Raw genomic sequence first — 26,193 nt, forward strand, 5'->3', positions numbered from 1 at the left:
CTTCAATATGGAATGGAGGGCCTCAGGGAGGGCATACAAAATCTGATGGTTTTATTAGCCGATGAGCAAATGTGGCCCTGCTTCCGCACAGTAAATCTACAGACTCCCTCCACGGTGGCAGCTGCCCCCGTTCGGCACAAGGTGAACGCATCCCCGGCCAGCGTGTGCGCATGAGTCTGCCAGTGGAGCACAATGTTACGATGTGGGTTCCCAATTCATAAATTTGAAGTAATTTAGAAGACAATATTTGGACCGTGGCGCTGGCACACACGACGGCCTGCTTTTTCGAACAGTAAAAGGCGTGGATGATCAAGTATTGCTAATGAGCGAAGCGGTGACAGTGGCTAAAGGAAGAGAACCCCGTTGTCACTCATGAGCTGATAGAAAGGACAGATAGATGATGATGATGTTGATGATTTTGATGATGTTAACTGATCAATGTGTCACGCCACTCACGCTGAGTCTCCGTCATCGCTCGACGCGTCCGCAGGGTGCCGGGGGGATGCGCTGTGCAAGGCCGCCACGGTGGGAGACGGCCCGGCCGGCTGGCTCGAGTGCCTCCTCTACCCGGACACGCAGAGCTGCGGCACGAGCCAGCAGCTGCTGGACTGGCCCGCGCGCGCGCCCTCCTGCGCCAGCCTGCTGCCCCGGCTCGACGGGACGCTCTACCGGAAGCGAGGTGAGGCGGCTCGCACGGACTATGACGAGCAACAGCGGACAACGCCACGTGGACTCACAGAGCGACGAAACGCGACCGCTGTGCGCATGTTTGTTCTTTACAGAGAGACAGAGGGGGTGGGGGGGGGGGCTGTCAGGTGAGAGGGAACAAAATGGAAGGTCTTGGGCCCGGCACGGCCGGGGGGAAGGGCGTTCCAGACCCTTTGGGGGCAGCAGAAGAGAATGAGTGACCTCGCCCTGAGAGCTAGGGTTGACTGGGGGTTGTCGATGAGAGAGCCTTGGCTGCTGGAGGGGAGGGCAGCAGAGTGGGACGAGAGGCAGATAACTAAGCAAGGGGAAGCTCATCGAGGACCGTGAAGAAGGCCGCTGTATTCTGGACATTGATGCCGGATGGGCTCAGGGCCATCGAAGGGAATGGTGTCCGGTGGAGGTGTGCTGCGACCGTCGTCGCCATGGTGACGATATTTACTCACGAGTATCACACCAGGTACCCATCTTGGGTTGAGGCGGTCCAGATCAGTGTAAAATAATGATTGCCCCACCAGTCTTGTGCATATTGACCGGGGATTAAACTTATTTTTCTAGCGTCTGAGTCCGGTGCGCCAACCCCACCCATAACAAAATCACGACAAGTCTGCGTGGAGCGCGGTCAAAACAAAGTCGGTAAACACGACCAAAGCACGGTTAAATTTGGTAGCGTATAGGAATGTTGCCGTCTGGCGTAACGGGGTATGTGGCGGGCATTTCCGTCAGCTGTGCACGGCCCCGGTCTCGCTCGGAGTGCGCCCGCGTCACGGCGCGTCGTGACGTCGCCTAACCCGTGCACATCACAAGCACCTGCGTTTTATTTAGAAGTTTTAGAAAAATTTCGGGTGTGAAAGAAATAATCCCCATAACTCTGCCACGATTATTGTTCCCTCCACATCGTTTAATAGGGTTTTCTAAATGCTTGTAATTTTTTTATGAACACCAAATTCTTGGCGATTACATAAATCAGGCCAGGGCTTAGCTGCAAACGTGTTTGGGAACTCAGCTGGCGCCGGTCCTTGCCGGCGTCTGTGCGAGGTTTTCCCTCCGTGTAAATATCCTGCTGAGCAACCAGGCATCCGTGCGCGGCCATGCGCAGCGCTCACACGCGTGGGCTTCTTCAGGTGCTCCGGTTTCTTCCCGCACGTGACGCCTCAATGTATCGAGGATCGCAGAGTGTGGAGGGGTATTCGGTGCCGTTCCTCACCGCGTCGCTGCTGCTGCCTTCCCGATCGTGGTTCTGAGTCGTCTTCTCTCTGTCTACGAGAGCGAGCGAACGCTGCGCTGTGTGTTACCGCTTGAGATTATTATTCATTGTTATGGATGAACAAATATATATTTTGACGAGTGAAAAGTGCTTTCGTAAAACTGAACTTGAGAATGAAAATCATACCGCTGTACGCGCTGTGACGTATGGATCACAAAAATGGACGACGATGGATACAATGTAACAAAAGCTGAGAAGGGCGTGAAGAAGCCTGCAGAGCTGCATGCTCAACATCCTCTGCAGAGATGGAGCGATGAAATCAGCTCATGTGCAGTTGTTCTATGAATTGTTGCTTTGGATTGATCACGGCTGCTGTGGATAATGAACAGAAGAAGTCATAGCACGAAACACAAAGGGAATAACGTAATTCACGGGCACGGTATTGCGCAGGCACATTGCACCCGCAGGGCTAATCACAACCAGCACTGCACACACGCACGCGTGTGCACGCACACGCTCACATACACACATCCTTTCCTTTACACGCACCATTAAGCCCCAGCTTAAAATGTTCCCAAACAATTTGGGACATTGTTTGATAAATCACGGCCGCAGGGGCCGCTCTCCCGCGTACCTCCAGCGCCCTACGGCAGCCACTCTGCGGAGCGTTCCACATTCGAGGGCACCGCCGACGTTATATTGCCGTCGCTCAATCGCTCGGAATGGCAGATCTGTGGGTGCGGGAAGAAGAGAGGTCCGCGCCACGCGAGAGCCGAACTGTCGTGACTCCTTATTCACGCCAGACGAGAGCCGCGCTCCGTCCACACTCCGGATACACTAAATTAACCCGCTCGGCCAAAGCGCCTGCTTTCAATTTACAACCTCGTAAAGCGATATCCTTGTGTATCCATCACGGGCCGAGCTCGCACGTGGCGACTTTGTGATATCAGTGCCTAATGAAGGTTTTCACAGAGTTTACGACATTCCTGGCACTTTCCTAAAATTTCCTGTCCGCGCTCCGTGCAGCCGCATTGCGTGCGAGTCGGTTTCGGAGAAAGTCTGCGGACGAGTCGCACCGCTTTGCTTTTCAACCGCATTCAACGCGAGCCGCGCCGCGTAGGGCCACACGGCAACGCAACTGCCCTCTTCCATCTTCCGCCGGCAGCAGCGTTTCGGACATTCGTGAGGAGGCCACCGCTGCAGCCGTCCACTGGCTCTCTGGCCAACCTCCGCATGCACTCGTCAACGTGGCAGGCCAAACTCCCGATCTGACGAAATCCAGAGAACGAAGGAGGCATTGGCGTTCACTGGCAAGCACTCAGTTGTCGTGAATCGCATTCAACTGACATCCCCGTTTACCGCCCGTCGCTGAGGTACGCCGATTCTAACGCAGCGGCCACCCGGGTTGTTAATCATAAAACATGCGCCGCCTGCTTCACGGCGGACATTAAAGATCCGCCCCGACGTAATTCGAAGCGCGTAGGCCGTTGTTTGCCAGCGTCATGACCCAAATTCGATCATTTTCACCGCAAATCTCTGAAATTGGGATCACGCATGGCAACACCGCCCCCTCCTGGGCAACCGCTGCGGACTGTGCGTGCACGTGGCACGTAGCGCGCGTGGCACGTAGCGCCCTCCCGCGCGATAGCCTTGCGCTGTCAGAATGGCGTGAATACCAAAAGAACGACACGTTTAGACATGATGATAAATCGCTATTAACATTATTGTTGTTGTGATTTCCCAGACGGTGCCGAGGGGCCGGTGCGACGCCTGTACCGCCGCACGGCTTTCCGCAGCGAGGTCGGCGTCCTGCTCCGTAGCGTTGCCAACCTCACCGGCATGGCTCTCTTTGACGGGTGAGAGCCCCCCCGCCCCCGCGCCCCCCACCCCACTCCAACTCAATGCTGACGTTAGGACATCGCACAAGGCACTCATCTGAGTCAACCTCGGGGAGGCGCAGCATACTCTCAGCATACTCTCACGATTTTTTAGACAGCACTTGTCATGACGGCCCACACTACTGAACTACTGCACTACCACTTTTCCCCCTGTCGCCAACACAAAGACAAAGTTCCCTCGATAGACATAGACTTTTGGGGGCAAGTGCTGTTATACGTATGTACGTTGAACTTCTTACGCACTGTATGTTGCCAGCCGTGCTAATCGGAGAAACGGGGGAAGGACAACAAACTAAACACAAAAAGCAGTTCTGAAGAAATTAGCTTTCAATCTCTTGGCGAGTGTGGCCAGCACTGTGCCCGGCCGCCTTTGTCTCTCCAGTTGCCGATGTTTACCCATCACCCCAGGTTCCCTTGGGAAGACCCGTGATCGATTCAGGTGACAATCGGCACCGATGTTGACCGTGGCCGGTAATTGAACTCGGGTCGTTGGGTTCATGGCACAGTGCTCAGATCGCTCCACAGCGACTCCACCCTGTGCCACCTCGCACAGCTCCGAGGAGCAATGCAGCCTGAATGCCTGGGGGGGGAGGGGGGGTGCTGAATGGGGTCATATCAGGGCTAGGGGTCTCATGAATGGAGACTTGGCAAGGCACCACGTTACCCAATGAACTGTACACTCGCTTGCTGCCTGCAAATGCTCACGATTGCTGTGATGTGCGTTGAGTAGCCGCGCTGCGCTCAGGCTGCACAAGGGCGACCTGCCATGCGGAGTTGCGTATGGCTAATTAAACGGCTTTGATTGCTGAGAGACGCTCGCTTTTTTTTGTTTCCTAAAGATCCAGGGCCTCCTCTCCCTGTAAGATAATTTAAAACCCCTGTGACAACCGGGTGTGGATGGCGGTCACCCATGAAAGCACCGTCCAGACAATCCTGCTTAGCTTCTGAGATCAGATGATATTTGGCGCATTCCGCGTGATTTGGTGGCAGCCACTTATTAAACAGGCAATGGCTCGAGCAATGAAGAAGGACCTTTTCACCAAACGTCGTCTATTATATATATTTTTTTCTAATAAGGCCAGAGTGTTATTGACGAACGTGTCGAGTTTTTTTTTTTGCTCTTTGTGCTTCTGCCCCAACTCCAAATGCAATAACGCAGGAGGCTCAATGGGATGTGTATGCAGCACTTGGTTTGAACACATCAGCGGAAGCCGGAGTGATTTTCTCGCTGCGAGCATTGATATGCGCCGTCCATGCCGCTGTATCCAGGCAGCGAGCACTGGACCATTTGCAACCCCGAGCGGCGCTCCTTAGCTACACTAAATCAAGCGTGCGGCGCACGCAGCCGACCCCCGGTACAATCGGCGGGGCCCTTCGCGTGAACGTACGGCGCGCGAGCGAGCGCCGGGGCGCGGCGGGGAAACGCATTTACATTCGCAGCGAAGCGCGGGGACGCTGAGCGGGACACCGGGGCAAGTGGCTCTAGCGCAGAGATTGCTCCCCTCATGCTGCTTTGATACGCGAGCACTTGGGGTTGTTTTTGTTTTCTTTGTCAACACACTTTATTCTCGATTTTATTGAAAGTTGTTCGCGTTGGGTGCAGTGCAAACAAACTTTATGGTTTTTGGCGGCGGCACACCGAGCCGGTAGCGCCTTTGCTGCCCGTTGCAGAGATTCTGCGGTTGGAATCAAGCGGCCACCCTGGTTAATACCGCAGTGACATTAATATTAAATACTGTAATCTAGAGATTATTTTAGGTGCACTTTTTTCCCCTGTATTTCAAAGAAAATATTGGAGGGGTGGCATAATATATTCCGGTAGCTGTGTTTGTGTGTAACTTTAATTGTAAAACTTTTATTGACACAAGTTTGGGTTGCGTCTTACTGTCCGGAGCGTCTTATAGTCCAGAGAACACAGTTCATGCCACCTGCGTCACAATGGATGCTCAAGATCCCGTGATGCTATTCGGGAGCGAGTAGGCCATGTGTGCCAGCGTCATGATCCAATTGGCCAAATTAGAAAAAAATAATTTAATTGGCTGAGACCACATGCTGCTAGCAGACCATGCCCATCTGTGACGGAAAGTGTGTTCATGATCGCCTAGTCTTATAAGATGTGTAAAATAAATAAACAGCCTTCAAAAAAAGTACTTTCAAAACAGAAAGTGCTTTTAGTCGTGGGTGGCATGGAGACTCTGCATTTTAATTCCAGCTTATTGCAACCAGATATGTGGGCAGTGTGGGCCACGTGGCCCTATTTGTAAAGGTCAGACTATTTCAACCAAATTGCTTGCGCAGACTTTTTACAGAATTGTTCAAAGGTCACTCAGGCCCACAGGCAGTGTGCGATGACTGCCGTGGGTGTTACTCAAACGCTTAGACATAATTTGGCCCTCTGACCTAATGTCACTCTACCGCTAATTTACTTGCATATCATTAGCCGCAGATTTTACCCTCTCACGCATCCTCCCTGGTTGACTGCTGCGATTTCTCAAATTACTGTGAAATTATGGAGCATTTTAAGCACATGTGAGGTCTCCCGTTAACTGCTAAAATCGCATTAAACCAAAAAATATGATTACAATTTTGGTTTGGCTTTCCATAATTCACGCACGAGAGGCTTAAAATGCTTCCAAATATTTTTTTTCCCAATTCCATTTTCCTTTTCGCACATGGCTGACGAGGGCCTCTGCACGTGGGTCGTGCGCGTTATTTGACCATAGTCCACCACGCTGGTCAGTTGCGGGTTGGTGAAGGCGTGCAGCGTTGATGTGGTGGGCACAGAGGGACAGCACCACGTAGCCTCACGGCCTATAACACCCGCGACGCACGGTTGGTCTGCCACTTTCGCTTCCGAGCTCTTTGACGATTCCCGGCACATTCCGAGCGAGTTGATTTGTTCAAGGGGTATGGATGGACCTTCGTGCGCACTCACGAACATTCACTTGCGTTTCATTGAACGCGGCCGTGCGTCCTGCTGGGCTGTCGGCATGTGCCGGGGCAGGAAATGACTGAGGCGATGATTGTTTGGCTTCGTAGATACCTGCTGCACCCGCAGCCTGTGTTTGGTTGTGTGCGCTCCGGTGACGCCTTCAGAAACAATGACAACAAAAAGCCGCTTTTGAAAACAAGCCTCGGCTCCACATCTGTGTTGCACGTGACCCGGTCTCCCGCTCCACCTAGATTATCTCTGCGAACGATTACATTAAACCCACCGACGTGTTTTCCAGTTGTACTGCCGGTTTTTGTTCGGCGCGATGTCTGACGTTTCGATCTACGTGCTGGGAGCTACCCCCGAAACGGAATTAAGTCGCTCCCTCCGTCATAAAGCGCTTCCAGTTGCTGCTGCTGCTAATGCTGGTTCTTGATGCTCAATTAATTTTCTGAAGAATCTCGCGGCTAAATCAGACGCGGTACAACCATTGGAGAGCGATACGGCACTCACCAATTCACATAGGCGCTGACTGTTGCAACTTATCCACCCTGTGTTCAACCACCACACTGCTCAACTTTGAAAATGTCCTCCCATCGCCTCCCCTACAAAGTTCTTGAATGTTGTACAGCGCTGCTGCATGTTGCTGTACCGCTTCACGTCCTCAGCCTTTGAGCCAGTGCTCAGCAACCACGATTTGAGCGAAAGAAAATACGACACGGCAGCAGAAAACCCGCGCAGTGCACGCAGAACCAGGCGCCCCTCAATACTCAATCCCATCGTTTGGGAGGATGCCAGGGGAGCCAGAATCAGAATCCTTGTTAAGACTGGAGCCGTGAAGCTCTTTTTCACAGTTGTCCAGTAGGGGTGGGTCAGCAAGTTTCATAAAAACAAAACAACAAGCCAAGACGACACCAACACGATACGGTCTTTCGATTACGTTTTGCTTTATAATTTAACTATCAACACCATGAGTAAGACTCAGGGTTTCAAATCGCAGTTCCAAATGTGGCTGCTGTATCTGGCCCTATTCTTCTGTTGAAAGATATTTTTTGTAAGGGAAGAAACAAGGTTGTTCCGAAACGTTGGGGCTGCAACGCAAAATCTGGAGCGCAATGGCACATGGAGATGATCTGATTTACACATGAAGCAAGGGACAGTAATGATCATCACTGCAGGGCAGACAAAGGCTACAATTTATCACGTTCTGAGCAGTGGGCAGACTTTTAGAAACGGTTCCGTGCCACAATGGGCGATTCAACAAGCGTGGCGGCGCGTCGGCGCGGCAGTTTGTGGTTTAAAAAAAGTGTGTTTTTTATTCCCTTGCCAAATTCCGCCATCATCTTGTCCGGCATCATACAAACAGCGCTGACCATTCTTAATGGCAAGGATGTAAACTCTGGGCACACTCTCTCTCAACCAGTGCCCTCTGATTACCCTCTTGTGTTTTATTATTATTTATTGTACCTGAAATTCAAGGAAAACCCTGGGATCCGTTGCCCAACCAGCGACGGGATCATCGCCGACGCAGTCATGAACCACCGTGTGAGCGGTTGGAATCGCAGACTCAACCTGAGGCATTGAAGCGATCTGCCGCACATCAGCTGAAGCCATTTGCCGGCTAACAAGCGTCTAGACGAGACGTGCTGGGACGCCGCAGCGATGCTCGTCCTGGCCTATCGGGGCCCCCCAGAGGAGCTCGGAGGCCACGCGAGGCCACGCGAGGCCCCTCGCTCCCCCATCCCACAGCCCCATTGTGGGGCCCTCTTCTGTGCGAGGCCTCTGGTAAAAGTGCCCATTTTGACCGCCCACCCCCGCTGGGCATCGCTGCGCTTTTAAGAGCGAGCAGCGAGCGGGGGCAGATGATCGCCCGCGCGGAGCTCAGACATTCCGGGCTCTGGCCTGCCCTCTGGCAAAATCGGCGGCCTGGTGGGAGGGAGGAATTCCGTCTGGGGCCAGCTACTTCTTGTTCTGACTGGGAGCGGGGGCTGCCGCGCGCCAAGCGTGCCCCAACCCCACGCGCGATGTGGAAAGTGGAAAATTCCTCCAACGCAAATATGAGTTGAACTCTTGGTAGCGCTCGATGTTGATTCAACAATGGAATAAATGAATATTCGAGGGTGCAAAAAAGTGAGGAGAGAACGGCGGACAGGTAAAAAGCAAAGGTAGAATTTAGGATGCGTTTTGGAATCAGGAAAAATATATATATACGGCGTTTTGAGCGAAATGTTCACAAGTTCACTAAACCACCCTGGACGATGATTGCCTTCTTGGGATAATGCTCAAGAATACGGTGCGTGCATTTGTTACCAATTATCCCATCGTGACGTGATAAAATATCACAAGTTTAGTGGCACATTATTTAGTCATTATATGCGTAGAACCACAAGCATCTTGATTGCAGTTCAAGTGGCTTTAACTTCTCTCTATTGATTGAGTATTTCGTAAAATTTATACTTACGGTTTGGTTGACAGATGGACGCATGGATGATGAACAAATTGATGAACACTCAAGAAAGAGATGAAAAGGAAACCTACAGCTGGAGAAAAATGCATGCACCGTTAACGCACCACGCTCTGAACCTCGCCGCAACTGCCAACATCAGTGATGAGTGATATTTGAACCCATCCTGGCCTCTTCCGTCACCAACCCGCACTGATCAGCACAGTGAAATATGATCAAATGACCACTATCACCGACCCAGCAGAGGGAGGCCTTCATCCAGCAGTGGATTGGTACAGGGCTGGACATGATTTTACACAAGAGCAATCAATATTTCCAAACTATTTTTTATTGCACCCTTTATATATCTATAAAACTAAACGTTTTCCCAACTCATCCCTCATTACCTAATATAGTTGGAATGGTAATGGATTGCCAAATATCTGGAGGAAATTTCCCCTTCCTTGCTCTCAGTGCCACACCAGTAGCACGCCAGTGGTTCATAGCACAGCTCGCTAACCACTCTACACAACTCCATCCCACTGTACATAAATATATACGCAGCAAAATGTACAAACCCAGAAGGCAGAGAGCCTAAGTGAAAAATGAAAGCTCCATTCTGGCTGCTACCTGGAACATGAGCAGACGCCAGGGACTGAAGCGCGCATCGAGAGCCGTCTCGGGGATCGACGCTGTTTATTTTCACTGCGAATTCCATCGCTCTCACCAGCAGTTCACATCCAAGTTGTCTCGCTGCGCCGTGCTGGCTGCAGCAGCCTGTTTGCCTTGGCCCTCGTGCCCGCGGCGGGCGCATCTCACGCTCGAGCCGCTGGGCCGTGCCGCTGTGGTTCGTCGTACCTCGTGGCCGCTGTCACGCTCCACAGCGGCTCTGCCCAGAGATGGTCAATGCCGGGGTGGCGGAAGTAGTCCGTGAACACGTTTGCTTGCATAATAGTTTTTTTTTGGGTCAGATCGCCTAAATATATAAATGTGTCGTTAAACCCGCCACCACCCGACACAGCCAACTAGTAAGGGTTGTCACGTAAACAGAACGTGGCCAATTCGTCACTAGTACAGCACACCAGTGTGTTGGAGAGCCAAGCCTCAACATTTACAATCTGAGTACGACGTTTCGCCAGTAATTACAACGAGCTTCATCAGGCGACAGCCAGATTTGTGGAGAAGTCCACCTGTTTCGTTCCTTAAATAGAGGCGGAGATGGTGGTGACGGGTTTAACGACACATTTATATATTTATGCGATCTAACCCCAAAAACCTCTATTATGGATGATATTGGTCGTGAAAGCCTACGTGTTAATTTTTTGCTTGCTTTAATAATTATTCGAGATAATATCTCCGCGCGCGTGTCACGCCGTGAGCCGTCGCATTCTGCGTCTGTCTACTGAACCTACAATTAATTTCTCATTCCACGAGTTTGCTATTTTAGCCTACTCTTAGACGCTAGCCGTACGCATTGAAACACCTGGGGAGTACCCACGCTTTACCCCACCACACGCTACTACCTGCCGATCGCCTACCTGCGCCGTATAGATGTATACCGCTGGGCGCACAGCGGTGGTGGCAGATTCAGGAAACCTGCAGCGTTATTTAACCGCCTCACTGCGAGATCGAATCGAACCGGTGACCTCTGGATTTCAAGTCCAGTGTGCTGGCCATTACAGCAGGGCAGCCTGTGATTCCTCATGCAGGGCGCTGTGATTGTCGGCACGGAGAGCCCTCTGCCATCCCCGCCACCTGTTCACCGTGAGGATTGTGAGGCTTTCATTCGTCTGTGTGGAATGTAAGATGGTTTCAGCGGCCGCTCGTTGATGAGGTCAAGTTGTAACTCAATAAACGTGATTATTACCATCCCTTGTCTGCGGAAGTGGCTCAGAGAAGCCAAACATCTGTAATGGTATTTCATCTTCTCTCAGTGTGAGCTCTATTTACATTCTGATGAGTATTTTAATTCGGTTACTATACCAACAGAATGAATAATGGTTTCTCAGATGCTAAACGCGTAACAGTATCTTCTGTAAATTGTTGTGCTCTTGCACTGGCTAAAACGTTTCTGCTAGGACGAGTGTTTGTGCTTTGTTATGGTAACTTAGTTGCTGCTGCAGTGGTGGAATGGTGAGCGCCCTGGACTTGCGATCCAGAGCTCGCCGGTTCCATTCCATCTCCCTGCGCGGAAGCTGAAACGAAAGTGCAGATTTCTTCCCATAGTAATAATTGTGCAGGAGAGACGCGATGAGTTGTACGACGCTTTTTGCAGGAGGATCCTGCACTGGGTTTTATTTCAAGCTGTTTTAGCCAGTTCACGATGGGTGTTTTATTGTACACGTGGGAGGAAACCTGGTGCCTGGAGGAAACCCCACGCACACGAGAGGGCAACGCTCTATCCCCGTACAGATGGAAACAGGTGGCGATAAGTCCGCTTGCTGTACCGCCTTCTCCTGGCGAGCCGGGGTATGTGGCACCTCGACGCCCATGGGAAGGGAGTTTCACGACACTTGTGACCTGATCCACCAACTCTCGCTGCCGCCGCCACCGTGCGCGGTGACATGCAGCCACGTGCGGCAGCGTGGCCGCCACCACCCGGCAACAATCCCGCTCCCCCCACCTCCCACCTACCCCCCCCTCCCCCCCACTCGACCTCTATCCACACAAGGAGTATGAATGGGCATGCCACCATTCGTCAATCAGCAGGTCGTGCTAGGTGGGGTGAAGTGTGGGTACTGTACTTCCACACCTGCACGCAAGCTGATAATCCCCGAGAGGATGTAAGTTCGTGTGCAGGTGCTAGGTGTGGGGTAGCTTGGCGTGGCCTTCGTCCACCAGTGGATTGACCATGGCTGCTGACGATGATTATGGCAATAACCCTCTGAAAGGCCTTTTTCTCTCTCTTTCGTGGGTGGCTTTCCGCCTGCAGCGGTGTAATCAAGAAATTGCTGGGCTGCACATTTACCTCCTCATGGTAACTCGGCGGATTTTCGCTTGCGATCACCGCACGCCCGTCTGTCCGTCTGGACCGCGCGTGGAGCTGCACGCGCGTGCATGCGTGTGTGCGTGCATGCGTGTGTGCGTGCATGTGTGCTCGCGTGCATGTATGTGTGCGTGCTCGCGTGCATGTGTGTGTGCATGCATGTGTGCTCGCGTGCATGCATGTGTGCATGTGTGCGTGCATGTGTGTGTGCGTGAATGTGTGTGTGCGTGCGTGTGCGTGTGTGCTCACTCCGTCCGTGTTCACACGCGGGAGCGCCTCTGGCTCTTTGTGCGCCAACTACAAACGAGCGCTTGTACGCGCGCCGATTCATTACCAGCCCTCGGGCCGCGGTTTTTATCGCAGCCGACGTGCGGACAGATGGAATGCATCACGACCAGCTTGGTTCTTGCTCTACGCTCACGGTCAAGGCCTGACACCCTTCTGAATGCTAATCGTTCACTCCCCTTGCTCGACCCTGCGTGTAAGGCGGCATGGCGCGCACTCGCACGCTCGCAATTCCTCATTGTGGGTCGCCTCTGCCCATCATCCATCCGGGTTGGGTAAATGAGTGCCACTTTGTGGGGAAGTCGACAGTACTATGGATAGACGCAGCCCCTGCCAGAGGAATGAGGAATTTCCACAAACTGGCTCAGTGAGAGGAGGTCGCTCTCACATGTTTTTAAATCACAAACTGTTTTGTTGAATCGATACATGGGGAAATTATTAACGGTGTGTGCTGTTAAATATCGAGTATAGAATATTTTGTTTAACAAGATGCCTGTTACTATTATTACAATTTGAGGGGTAAACTCAGTGTTCATAAACTTTATTTTTTAAAACATAAACTGGATACAGTACTTTGTACCAACATTGTTTCTTTGGCAAAATGACAAAGTAAAGGCAATCCATCAGGGTCGATGTTGCGTTTGGCACAAAGTCATTCGTTTAAACTGCTTTAACAAAACAGAACAGCTAATTGTGGCTGCTGCAGCTTTCTGCTCGCAGCCAACTGACATGTAATTGTGTCTGATTGTGATTGTGTGTGTGTGTTTACAATTGTGGGGAGCTGTAGTGTAGCGGTTTGCGCTATGCTGCGCTACGAACCTGGCGACCCGGGTTCGATTCCCGCTTACGGCCAACACCAGTGACGATTATCTGAACCGGTCCTCGGCCTCGCCTAGGTCGACTCAGCCTCAAATTAGTACCTGGTGCAGTGCCTAAAAACATCAGCACTAGGAAGACAAAGGCGGCCGGGCGTGGTGCTGGCCACCCACACCTCGTGTGCCGTTCAGGCCTTCATAGGTGCTCGCTAACAGCACTTGCCCCAACAGTTTGTTAAGGCTATCGGGGGGATCTTTGTCTTACAATTGTATGGAGCGGTGGCACAGTGATTAGCGCACCGTGCGCTAATCACTGTGCCACCCGAGTTCAATTCCCGCTCGCAACAAATAACAGTGGTGAATTTTTGAACCGGTCCTGAGGCTGCTCTAGGTCAAATCAGCCTTAAATGAAAACCCGGTGCAGTGTGTGACGTCAGCGCTGGGGAGACGAAAGCGGGTATTGTGTTTGCACGATGTATTCAATTACATTATTCATCATCATCATCAGCCATAATCTATCCACTGCTGGATGAATGCCTCCCCACGAAAGTGCCGCCTCTCATGGTCCCGCTTTGCCACAGTCTGTCTCGCACACTCCATTAACTGGCCATCGTCCCTTCGAGTGATGCGTCCTGCGCAAGCCTTCTCACCTTTCTTTGCAGTCAGTACGATGTCCCAATTCGTTATTGCTGTCAGATCCCTCTGATCGTCTTCCCGTCTCTCAGTGTAATTCTCAGCATGCATCGTGCATCGTTTCTTTGCACAATTTGTTCGACACAGCGTGTCGCTCCACTTTGCTGGCAACTGACAATCTGACATCGACTGACATCACCATACCGTGTGACGGACAACACGCGGTTCAACCACAAAGCATGCGGAGGGCACTGTGGGTAAGGGCGCGTGTTTGCCCGGCAGGTTCTCGCGGTGCGAGCGGACGTGCGACGAGGACCCGTGCTGCGAGGGCTTCGCCTTCCTGCGGAGCTCGCTCTCGAGTGGTACGACTCCCCACGCGGGGGGCACCCACGCCGGCTCGGGGTCAAGGGTGACGGAGAAGTGCGCGGCGAGGAGGCGAAGGGAGGAAGCGGCGGCGCAGCGGCAGTGCCGAGAGCCGCACTCGGCCCGAGATTGATTCTGGGGATGTCTCCAGGCGTACGGCAGAAACCGATCGCGCGGAATTTCCGGTTGGCAAATTATGCGGAGATGCTGCGTGTTAATTATGCAAGGTTATCCATTTATGGATGTTCCGCTAAAACAATGGGGAAATATGTCTGGGAAAGCAGAATATTATTTCAAAGCCCGTACACGTCTTTAACTAATCTTGATGTCGCGCATTGCATCTTTAAGGCCCTTCTTTGTAAGATACGGAGCCCCCTTCCAAGTAGTCTGGCAGCCTGGAAGATCAGAGACCAAATCCCTCCTCGAGGGGCTATCGGGAGGCTCTCCAGATCCCCCGCTAGCGGAGAACCTTTCCCCCATAAGCGACACGAGCAAGCAATTGAACTAAACTAAAACTGAACACATTTTTCTTATTTTACCAGGTAAGGCCACGAATGATAGCTAATGAAGTGGCTTATCACGTGGAAATGTATAGCAGCCAAACATTCTATGGAGGGAAAAACCAAAGGACCCGGAGAAAACTCGAAGCAACCGTGGAGCAGAACATGCAAACTCCAAATATGCAGGCATCAGGGTCAAGATCGAACACACGACCTCCTGTATACCAGGCGAGGTTGTTCACATCTCGCCACCGCGGGACCCCAATTGCAACGCCTCAACCTTCAAGTTTTACCGTTTACCAGGCCAGGCGGGGAGGCCGTGTGGTGCTTGGACGCCACGCACCGCTGTGCGTGACGCCGCGTGCTGCTGTGTGTGACACCACGTGCTGCTGTGTGTGACACCACGTGCTGCTGTGTGTGACACCACGTGCTGCTGTGTGTGACACCACGTGTGACGTGTGTGACACCACGTGCTGCTGTGTGTGACACTGCGTGCTGCTGTGTGCGCCTGCCGCAGGGGAGGCGCTGCTGCAGTGTGCGACGCACACGGGCCCTGGCGTGCAACTCTGCGGCCGCGAGTCGCCGGTGGGCGCCACGTTTGGGTGCCCCCCTCCCGGGGTGGACACCGCGAGCTCCCTGTTCGGATGGTACAGGGCGCAGGGTAATTCACTTTACTCTGCAGTCACCATCGTCATCTTTTACTGTTTGTTTGTGCGCACAGTTCCCGTGCACTCTGAGAGAGGGAGAGAAGTGGGAATGTAATCACAACTGGCATCGATAATTGCCCAGGATCTTTGGTGCTATATTGGAATGTTTGGCCGACTCAGTACACAAGGGTTCATATACGTGGGAGGAAAGCAGAGAGCACGCGCGGATGGAGAGGGTAACACTCAATGCTTGTTCGGATATAAATTAACCCACTTGCTGTATTGCCATAACCTGGCAAGTCAGGAGATTGTGAGCTTGATGCCCACAGGTAAGTATGGAGATTCACGAGTGTGTGTCTGTGTGATCCACCAACGCTCGCTGCATCCACGGTGCTGGATTACCGGCATGCATAGCCATTGGCACCCGGTGACACGCACAGAATGCCTCACCACCAAATTTCCTGGGACGCGCTCGATTCTGTCGGGACTTGGAAGCTAAGCAGGATTAAGCCTGGACACTGCTTGGATGGGAGACCACCGTGTGCGTGAACGTTTGATTGATTCATTTTATGCTCACACGAGAGTCAGAACGTGTTCTAATTCATCGGTGTTTCAGCCGTCGTTTTAGCCGTTCATCATGATCGTGTCACCCTCAGCACGTTCCAGCCCCCAGGCTGCACAGCTCTGCCCTGCAGTGAGTCTTCCTCCAGCTCCGACCAAAGGTACTGCGCTTGGCACGGCGAGCAGCCACTGGGCCGCTGCTTGCTCACGTTCTTGGTTGGCCCCTAACACTTCCACGATTTCGTCGGTCGCGGCCAACGCTCGTGCCGGAGGTCCGCGGCGGCGCACTCCGTCGCGCGATCGAGCCGCTACCGCTCGAGTCCGTCTCTACGCTCCGCAAACCTCTCGCGCTCGGACCCCGCAGGCGCCGCCGACGGCTTCCACTGCCTGGACGTCTCCACGGCCGCGGTCGACCCGACCATCTCGGCCTTTGACGTCGTCGTTCTCTTGGGGCCCGGAGCCGGGGGATCTCCGCAAGCAGCGCCGCCGTCCGACGAGTGGTGCCTGGCAGGTAAGGCCCGCCAGTGGGCCACCAAATCCGCTGCGCCTCTGTTGGTGGCCGCCGTTTGAGCACGCTCTCCCACGCGACTCTCTGCCGGGTCCCCCCCCCACTCCTCTTTCTCTGCTTTCACATCTCTCTCCCCAGAACCTTCCTCTTCAACCCTGTGCTGTCGGTGAGGGTGTAGGTGAATGAGTGGGTAGATGAGTGAGTTGGTGAGCGAGCGAGTGGGTAGGTGAGTTAGAGAGCGAGCGGATAGGTGAGTGAGTGGGTGAGTGAGGGAGCAGGTCACTGAGTGAGTGGTCTAATAAGTGAGCAAGCCGGTGAGGAAGTGGCTTGGCGAGTGGGTGAGTGAGTGAGTGGGTAGATGAGGGATTGCCTGGATGGGTGAGGGCACAGTTGAATGATTGAGTAGGCGAATGAGTGGGCGAGTGAGCAGGTGAGTGAGTCAGTGGGCTTGGGAGTGTGTGAGTGAGTTGATTTATTTCTCTCCTTTCCCTAGCTCTGTCCATTTCATCACCTCCCATGTCCCCCTCTGTGTGTGTGTGCTCTGCAACGCTTTTTCCCTTACCTGTGCATTCTGAATGGGAGTCGGGGAGTCTGCAGCATGCACTCCTGTTTGATGTCATTGCGATGGCATCAGAGAATCGGTGACGGTTAATATTTTTGCAAATTCTGTCTATGCCTTTATATCTCCTTACAAACCAATCCTCACATCACCGTGAGTAATGTCGTTGAGACCATCCTGCGTGACCGTGATGGGACGTGATGACATGGGGTTACATTTCATCCATCAGTGGATAGAGCAGAGATGTTGACAACGATGGTGATTATTATTTATATTCGAATTTAGGATGGTTATCTTCAGCAGGACCATAACATCTTAGGCTATGTGTGCCCTAGCCCGGCAATACTTTCAATATTCTGATTCTTAAGTGGCACTGCAGAGTTTGACATCTTCTACAATCTGGTGGCTCAGCGGCAGAGTGAGCGGCTCACATCCCGGTTTGAGGTTGACTCTGCCCACCATTCTTTTGGGGGTCTATAAAATAGGTACCACTTTGTCAGGGGATGAGCACTGTATCAATACTCATTTGAGCAAAATATCACTTAGATTTGTTCCCCCCCCCCATGAGTCCATCTCAGATTGTCTGATGCCGTAGCCACACGTTCAATGATGGCCGGTTTCCTCCATACCCGCATCAGTGTGGGGGCTGTCTGCAGGTGTGGAGTGACTGGCGCTGTGGGGCACACACACAAGCACACACACACGCACACACACACAAGCGCACGCACACGCACACACGCACACGCGGAGGATGTTTTCTGTTTACATTTCTCCGTATCCGAAGGTTCATCTCCGTTCGGCGCGGGCGATGTCGTGGCTGCGTCAGAGCCACGTCGTCCTTCCCCGTAGTCCTGCGATCGTCACGGACCCCGCGTGAAGAATATCGTTAACGCTGAGACGCGGTCCCCCGTGATTGCGCGCGCCGGCGGATAACCCGATATACATTTTCTAAAAGCAACGAAAAATTCTCTCCAATCGTTGCCATATGCTCGCCGGTGGATGGATTCATTTGTCAAGATTGCTGGAGCCAGAACACAAAGGGAGAAGAGAAGACGCAGTGCAGCCTGGGGGGGGGGGGGCTCTGCACGCTCCGAGTGCGCCGAGGAACAGAAAAATATATCGAGGCTTTTGCAGGAAGTGCTCGGGACTTTTTTTTGGCAGGTGTCATTGTGTATTTTTTAGTTGAGCGAGGGCTGACACCACCGCGGGGGACACAGATCGCTCGCCGTACGCCACTTCCCAAACCTTTCCATCGCATGTTTGTTTATCCTCACTGATCTGCAACCCATTTTTGCGCCCCACGTTGATGATTTCAATCTCCACGGCACCCCCCTTTCAACTTCTAAAACTCTGACCGAATTTTTTGTTTGGGGGGGGGGGTGGGGAATTTTAATTATTTTTCTAGCGCCAATCTTAAAATCTTAATCACTGCCATTTATCATCGGCCTGACGTCACCGGAGGAGCCGGAGGAGAATTGTGGGGCAGCGGCGAGCCGTTGTCTGCGACTCGTGAAAGGTTTTGAAAGCGGCGCCAGCGGGCGCAGCGGAGATGGCACCCGTCGGCTTCCCGTGCTCTTGAATCTGCACTCCGCTCTGTTGACGCAACAATGCCGAGCCCCCCCCACCCGCCACTGTCAGACGTGGCCTTGTGGGCGCCGTGCCAAGATTCCAATATTGTTTGCTAAAACCAAAAAGAATGCTCAGGGCACACACTCCGAGTCAGACAAATGTGATTTTAAAATAAACGGGATATAATTCAACGTCGCGTTTTATTTACGTTGCATTTAGGCTCCAAAGTAGATCCCTCGGAGTATTTGCCTAACCCTGACATGTGCACGTTATAGAAAAGATAAACAAATGACTCGATCATTGACGGCGGTTGGTACCGTCTCTCGCGGACCGTGCAGCTATCTAAATATTATACTCAATCAAAGCCCGTCCGAGTTGCGAACGCAAACACATATTTCAGGCCGCGCGGTTGCGAGGCAGGACACTGCCACGGTTCCTATTTTCGGAACGCCCAATGCCGTCTCCATCCCTCTCTCTGTCTCGTGGCACGAGGCAAACTTCACAATTGCTCTCAGGCAAATTGTGATAAATGGAAGCACTTGCCGTACAGTTCTTACGTTACGCCGTCCGTGACAGCGGGCGGGCGGGCGGCGAGCTAGGGAGCGGGCGGGCGGGTGAGCTGGCGGCCGTGCAGGCAATCGGAGATGCCACATTCCTGCCGGCTGCTGGCCGGAAGGAGGTCGGAGGGCCCGGGGAGAGAGTGATTCATGTCTGAGCGCGCGCCACTGCGAGCGGCCCAGGCACTCCCACCCAGGTGCCATCGCGGCATCGCACCGCTGCGTACAATTTGTGCTCCCATCGTCATCATCGTCGTGGTGGTGGAGGAAAGCGAGCCCGGTAATGTCTTCCCCGTGGAGAGGCATTACGTGCGTCTCTACCCTTTCATGCCTGCTTCATAGTTTCCATGCGATGTTTCTTGAATATATTTAGCTAAGCAGTGGGTTGTGTATTATACAGTTTTTTTTGTCTTTGGCTGTCAGGTGTGGTGAGGAATTGCCCTGAAGCAATTGTGTGATGTGTGTGGGGCTGTGCGAGGTTTTTTTTAGAGGCACGCAGCTTGTCCTGGTTTAAGGTCATCGGATGGAATGCTCGTTAGCGCAGTGACAGTCAGAATAGCCCAGTTATTACACAGAAGAGTTAATTTGTAGTGAAGACACTGGAGGTATGCACTTTTAAATCTGGATTGAAAACGAATTTCTTTAGAACTGTTTTGTGTGTTAAGTTTGTTGTCCTTACCCCGCACCTCCGATCAACACGGTTGGCTACGTACGGTACAAAAGAAGTTCAACATACATACATCCCAAGGAACAGAGTCAGAAAAAAGAACACGTCATAAAGGGAACATTTACAAGTGCATGACATTGTTCAAACTGTGAAGATCAGCGAGTGGGCTTGCATGCACATTGTGGAGTGAAAGTTTCATCCTTTGAGAATTGTTTATATTTCATTGCAAAAGATATAACTACGACTTTTATTGATATTGAGATATAAATGGATTGTTGATGGTCAGGTCACGTGTAAAGTATAGTATTCCTACCTCTTCCAAGATGTCCGGCCAGTGTTAAAGAGTAGGCCAAATACCCTTTATAGGGGCTCTCTAGAGCTCCCTCTATTGGGGGCCTTTCTACTGTACCAATGTTTTGAGCCAGGAATTGCAGGGTTGCACCTTTACCTTTCATAACGATCACAGTCGCGATATGCGGTTAGAATCGTTTTTGACTTTCTCTTGCCATAGACATGTGGAATGTCCAGACCTGTCAGCAGACAATGATCAACCACCCAACGCTCAATCTTTCTTGCGTTTAGTTTGTTGTCCTTCCCGCGCACCTCCGATTAGCACGGACGGCTACGTACGGCGCAGAAGAAGTTCAACGTACGCACGTACAATCCAACTGGAACCGACGACGCTGTGTCGGTGCATGTGGGTCGCCCGCAGCGCCAGCCTGACGGTCGCCGTCGCTGTGTCCCTCCTCGCAGCGTGCCAGCAGAGCCCGTGGTGTGCGTCCGTGGGGGTTCGTCACCTGGGGGAGCGCACGCGCTGCGTGCTGCACGCCGAGACGCTCGCCTGCAGCGGCCACGGCGCCCGGGGGGGCCGCCACTGCCACCTCGGCGTGCTCGAGCCGCCCGCCCGACTCTACCGCAAGAAAGGTGGCTCTTCCTTCCTCTTATTCCTTCCTCTTATTCATTCTGCGTCTCCCTACGTCGTCTTCTTCCGTCTTATTCTACTTGCGTTTGGCGTTTAAAAAAACAAATGGCAAAACATAGAAATGCTTTGTTGAGCCTGGTGATCCACTCCGTGGCACCAGGAGTTGCTTGATGTGTAGCATCAAGTCTGCATGCCCCACACAAGCTGGTAATTGTTTTACCACAAGCATGCTGTATGGGGAATGCAGACTTGATGCCTTGTGATCGGTGTCTATTTGGTGTTTGAACACCTTACCACCTTCCGAATTCTTTCCGGGAAAGTGTAAAGTCTATTCTACGTGTCAAGATGATGGACACATTTATATGCATTCAATAATCCCCCCCTCCCCCTTCGCACGTGAAGGGCTCACAAGTGATGTCATCACATCTATCCCTATTTAAGGAACGGAACAGGAGGATTTTTTCCACAAATCTGACTGTCGCCTGATGAAGCTAATTGCAATTACTGCTAAAACGTCGTACTCAGATTTTAAATGTTGTGGATTTGCTCTCCAACACACTGATGTTGCTGTACTAGTAACAAACCTTACTAATTGGCTGGGTCGGGTGGTGGTGGGTTTAACGACACATTTATATTCACGCGATATTATGGTTAACGCTAGGCGTCCGTGCCTCTCGTGTGAGCATTCAACGGGCAGTGGTAGAGGAACTGGCCATGTGCGAGTTCACATCTCGCTTGGGGGTTGACTCAGCCCATAATCCCTCGCTTCAGGGGTCGATAAAATGTGTAGTAGGTTGTGAGGAAGTCACCGGTGGTTGTCATGTGGATAGACTCGCTCCCGCTGTAGGAATGTGGAATCCCACCACTGGCTCAGCGCCATAGACCGGAAGTGAACACCGCCCCAATGCTTCCTTGAGCAGGCTGGCGACGAACAGCGTTGCACTTCACCACATTCACAACACGCTGTCTCTTTCATTTCCCAATTGCGGTTGAAGTAGCCGCACCTGCCACGCGTTGTTTGGACCGATCAAGCGAAGCCCATTGCCTTCCCTGCAGGCTGAATCCAGCTCGTTCCTGTCTTGGATCTATAATTTACATCCTCTCACGTCCTCAATTCAAAAGGAGATGTCAACCCACCGCTTGCACCTGCACTTGAACCCAGGGTCTCAGTGGTGCTGGCTCACTGCTCATCCCAGAATGCAATTTTGATTGGAGGAGGCCAGATGGCTCGAAGGTTAGAGGTCACAAGACTGGGCTGGCGTGGCTGTGATCGTGGGTTCTCATGACTAGGCCGGTAAAGACAAGAATTGCATGAACTCTATCCAGCGTTGGTCTCCTTGCATTGTCATTGCAAAGATAACTCAATCAAATACATGTGCGTGTTCTTTACGTGTTCTATAAAATGAGTTAAAACATTCCACGGACATTGCAGCATTAAATTATGCTTTAATCCACCGCAAAAGAAACAAAGACATGACTAACAGTTCCAACATGTTTTAAAGAAAGCTATTCGTTTTACTTACTTTCCATCAGAACCTAAGTTTTTTAAATAGAAAAATACTGTTAACCCTGAGAGTCATTTAGAAATGCCAGCATTTTCCCCAAGATGTTCTTGTAAAATACTCTGTGTGGGTTTCCAAGAATGTGCCATTTAGGTCTGGACAGTTACAAATGTGTTGGAGAGATCTGTGAAATTCGCGAAGTTATGTCGGCTTGAATAGCCCTTTGTTTATTCTAGAAATGCAACGATCACAGCAAGAGCGACCAATCTCCCTTTGCAGATAACCTCTGGCTTGACACTTAAATTCATCTTCTTTGTATAATTTTATACCGTGTATGCGTTTGCGATATGGAGGAGAAAAAAAACCCATACAAGGTACCTCATTGTCCTCGGGACAAACCCGTGAAGGATGAATTCCTACTGTCTTGCCAAGCCGGTAACTTTATAACCTGGGGTGTTGATGTACACTATCACATACCCTCCAGGCCTCAGCTGAACAAACACCGAGCGGCTTCTGTAGGCTACGAAACGCGCCGCTGCCGCCGCTGCTGCTACTGGTGGCGGCGGTGGTGCTCCGTTGGTAGATGGCAGAACTGCTCTTCCGAGCGACGCAGGGCATATGAAAGTCTTGGAGAAAATATCCGTGGCCGGCGAATGGCATGCCTGCCGCTTTTGGTGGCCTCTCTCTCCGGAAGAGTCGTGGTTGTGCCCTGCTGGGGGTCAGGCCACATATCCGCACCCCCCTGGGCTCTGCCTGTATAGCTCACAAGCTGTATCATGTTTTGGGAAGGGACGGCCGTAACGCTTTACCAAATATAACTGTCAATGAGATAGTTCAAACCGCAGTGTGTCGTCACATGTCACGTGTCGCATGTCGTCACATGTCACGTGGCATCACATGTTGCATGTCGTCACATATAGCGTGTCCGCCCTGACCCCCCCACCCCGGTGGAGTGTTTGTGCACAGCGGTGTGACCTATTTTACGGACAGCCGTTGTCTTCTTCGTATCGCGTTCATCCGCTCGCTGCTAAAGCGCAGCCAAGTCCCACCAAGTTTAAAGCAGCTTTGCGCTTTCTTTCCGCCCAGTCACCTATGTGTTCACGATGGTGTAAATGACACATTTTTATCGGTGTTCACATATCCGTTTTGTTTATTTCACATGTCTCAGTTCCCAGCGAGTTCTATGTGCGTCATTGTGCTGTACATCTGTGGCATATGGAGGGGATTGACGACCACACAGGAAATGCATTCCTACGATAAATCACCGTGAATGCACGCTAGCTTGTTAGCCCTCAGAAGTTCAGCAGGGCTGTGCCTGGTTAGTACATCGGTGAGAGCTTGGCTGGGGTGTATTGAACTTTGAGTCTTGGTAGTCTATGTGATTTTATGAACTCCTTTCTCTCTGATCCTGGTGTTGTTCTCTCTCTGTTCCTTGTGTAATTCCCAGTGTGCACCTCTCCATGCATCAGTGCGTACTTTTAAAGTTTTGTTCCGGTTTTTGTGTGTCCATATTTGTGCTCCGCATGTGAAAGCAAGTGTTACGCTCTAAATGAAAAGTTATTTTTCGATTTAAAGCTTTCGTGGCTGCAGGGACTGCAGGAACGTTCTTCTTTCCGCAACGGGTCCCATGCTTTTCCTTCATCGAGTTCACGATCTTAACAACAACGCCCTTTGCTACCGTCCACCTGTCTGTCCACCTCATTGACTGCCCTCGGTGTCCGTAACTCTTACATTGTATATTTTTTTTATATCGACAAGTCTAGGATCCTTTCCTACCAACCTATCTCGAGCACTACGCTATTTCTTCATCGACTGTCCTCGTCACCCAGCGGTCTGCCCCATGTAGCAGTCACCATCGACGTGTATACCACGGGAAGGTCGACGACGTGCAAATGATGTCTTAATAAAGTTGACTCGTAGTACACTCCTAATTCACCGCTGACATTTTTACAGCCGCCCTGGAATTTAGTGTCAAGCGAGTTCAAGGTTGTCCTTAGGCGACATATTAATCATAAGATCATGAGTTATAAATTACGTTTAACAATGCAGACACGTGAAATTCCATATTTGTATGCCTAAAATGAACTTTATTATTATAATAATAATGACTTTTGCATAGGAAAGTCTTCCTGAGCCTCAAGATTCAATGTCAGGAGGGTCCTGCATGGGGATGTCTGGCTAATTCCATGAATTATTTTTTGACATGTGGGAGGTAGACCCGAGTACCAGATCAGGTCTTGTACAGGTGTAGTGATATAGGATCACTACAGCGCGTAGAGCTAAGTATAGTAGAATGAGGAAAGATGGGTGTAGAGGCTAGCACACCATGCAGTACCACACAGTGGGTTGCTAGGGTGTGTGGTACTGGGTGCTAGCAGAGAAAGGCTGATGAGTCCTACCGACAGAGTAGGGTATAGCAGCCACTCCGCCAGCACAGCGAGTGAATGCCACGTAAATGTTCAATAGTGAGCGTGGTGAGGGCTGCTGGCGGAAGGGGGCATATGAGGACGAGTCACCCCGGCCTCGGGTGAACCACGTGATGGGCCGAGGTGAGGAATGTGGGGAAATGTAGCCGAGAATCTTCTGCAGAGTTCCTGAAGGGGGCGTGGTTAAGGGCGGAGCCAGGCAGGTGACACGTGCAAGATAGCCTGGTACCTTCAGGAACGTTCCAGAAGGGGGCGCGGCTGAGGGCGGGCCTAGGACGCACCGAGAGAGATAAAAGGGAAGCCCTGATCTTTGATCGGGGCTGTCTGCAGGTGAAGTGAACCCGAGGTGCTACGTCTTCGTCTCTGACGTCGTGGGTCAGACAGCACGTTGGCTGCTCTTACCCGTTTATAGTTATCCCGTGTGTAACGGTGAGTAAGAGAAAGGCATATCGTAGTCCCGTGTGTAACGGTGTGTAACAGATAGGCATATTGTAGTCCCGTGTGTAACGGTGTGTAACAGATAGGCATATTGTAGTCCCGTGTGTAACGGTGTTATATTGTGTAGAATTAACGTTGTTGACTCCTAACTAGTGTCTCCGAAGTGACTCACTACACAGGTTCTCAATGGATTTTTGCATTGCAAGACTGTGAGAAATGGCAATGGATAGATCATGGCTGCTGATGCTATGATTAGAAAGAATAGTTAATTGTCTGAGACCTATTTTTCTCTCTTTTTCCACTGCACTTCCGAGCCGTGTCAGGGCAGTGCTGAGCCAGCCCAACACAGTGCAGGAGAGGCCCGGTTGTTTTTCCACTGCACGACCAGAGCTGTGCTGCCGAGATCACACGCACAATTACAATTAGTAACCCTGCCCCTGGTTTTACTTGGGCCTGAGCCAGATTCAGATGTCTTGTGAGGCCTGAGTTACACAGGTTGAATTCTGCTCGGCTTGGCAAATAGCCAGCGGGGAAATCACCTGTTCTGTGAATCAAGTAAATTTGATTTTTACTTACACACGTGGCGCCCAAAGCACCATCACATTAGTATTCAAGCATAAAAATAGAATATCCTGTACAATGAGAAAACAATAACACGCGTACAAAACTAGCTACTACTGGCCAAGACTAATTATAGAATCTATCGAAATTGAAAGAAAAAAAAAATTACCGTTCGAATAGCTACCGCCTTAGTGCTGTGTGGAAGCGAATCATCAAATAATACATTATTTAAATGCATGCCTACAAAGGGCAGCATACTTCAATAGGGATTACTGTTGGTATGGCTATTTCCATACACACAATAGACAGGAAGGGCAAGTTGAAAGGGCTCGCATAATGCGCATGCATCATGTACGTTGACTCACTAATCCCCCCCCCCCCCACACTTTGCGCAAGAGTGTAGAAGCGTGGTCTCCACATCTACGCCTTTATATAAGGAACGAAACAGTTAGGCCTCTCCACAAATCTGACTGTCGCCTGATGAAGCAAGTTGTAATTGCTGGCGAAAC

The 26,193-nt window shown here is 51.5% G+C and overlaps 1 protein-coding gene across 2 annotated transcripts in view; it reads left to right on the forward strand.

Moving 5' to 3' along the window:
- Positions 1–26,193, forward strand: part of TG (thyroglobulin) — a 105,751-nt gene that overhangs the window by 44,378 nt on the left and 35,180 nt on the right. For both annotated transcript variants that reach the window (XM_078614420.1, XM_078614429.1), the window contains exons 31-37: positions 491–679; positions 3,657–3,768; positions 14,187–14,266; positions 15,285–15,428; positions 16,071–16,136; positions 16,340–16,486; positions 20,589–20,759. In XM_078614420.1, the coding sequence (XP_078470546.1) occupies positions 491–679; positions 3,657–3,768; positions 14,187–14,266; positions 15,285–15,428; positions 16,071–16,136; positions 16,340–16,486; positions 20,589–20,759 (909 nt within the window). The remainder of the gene's footprint in view (positions 1–490; positions 680–3,656; positions 3,769–14,186; positions 14,267–15,284; positions 15,429–16,070; positions 16,137–16,339; positions 16,487–20,588; positions 20,760–26,193) is intronic.

This window comes from Lampetra planeri, chromosome 2 (assembly GCF_965212315.1).
Source record: "Lampetra planeri chromosome 2, kcLamPlan1.2.h2, whole genome shotgun sequence".
In the NCBI taxonomy this organism is placed as follows: Eukaryota; Metazoa; Chordata; class Hyperoartia; order Petromyzontiformes; family Petromyzontidae; genus Lampetra; species Lampetra planeri.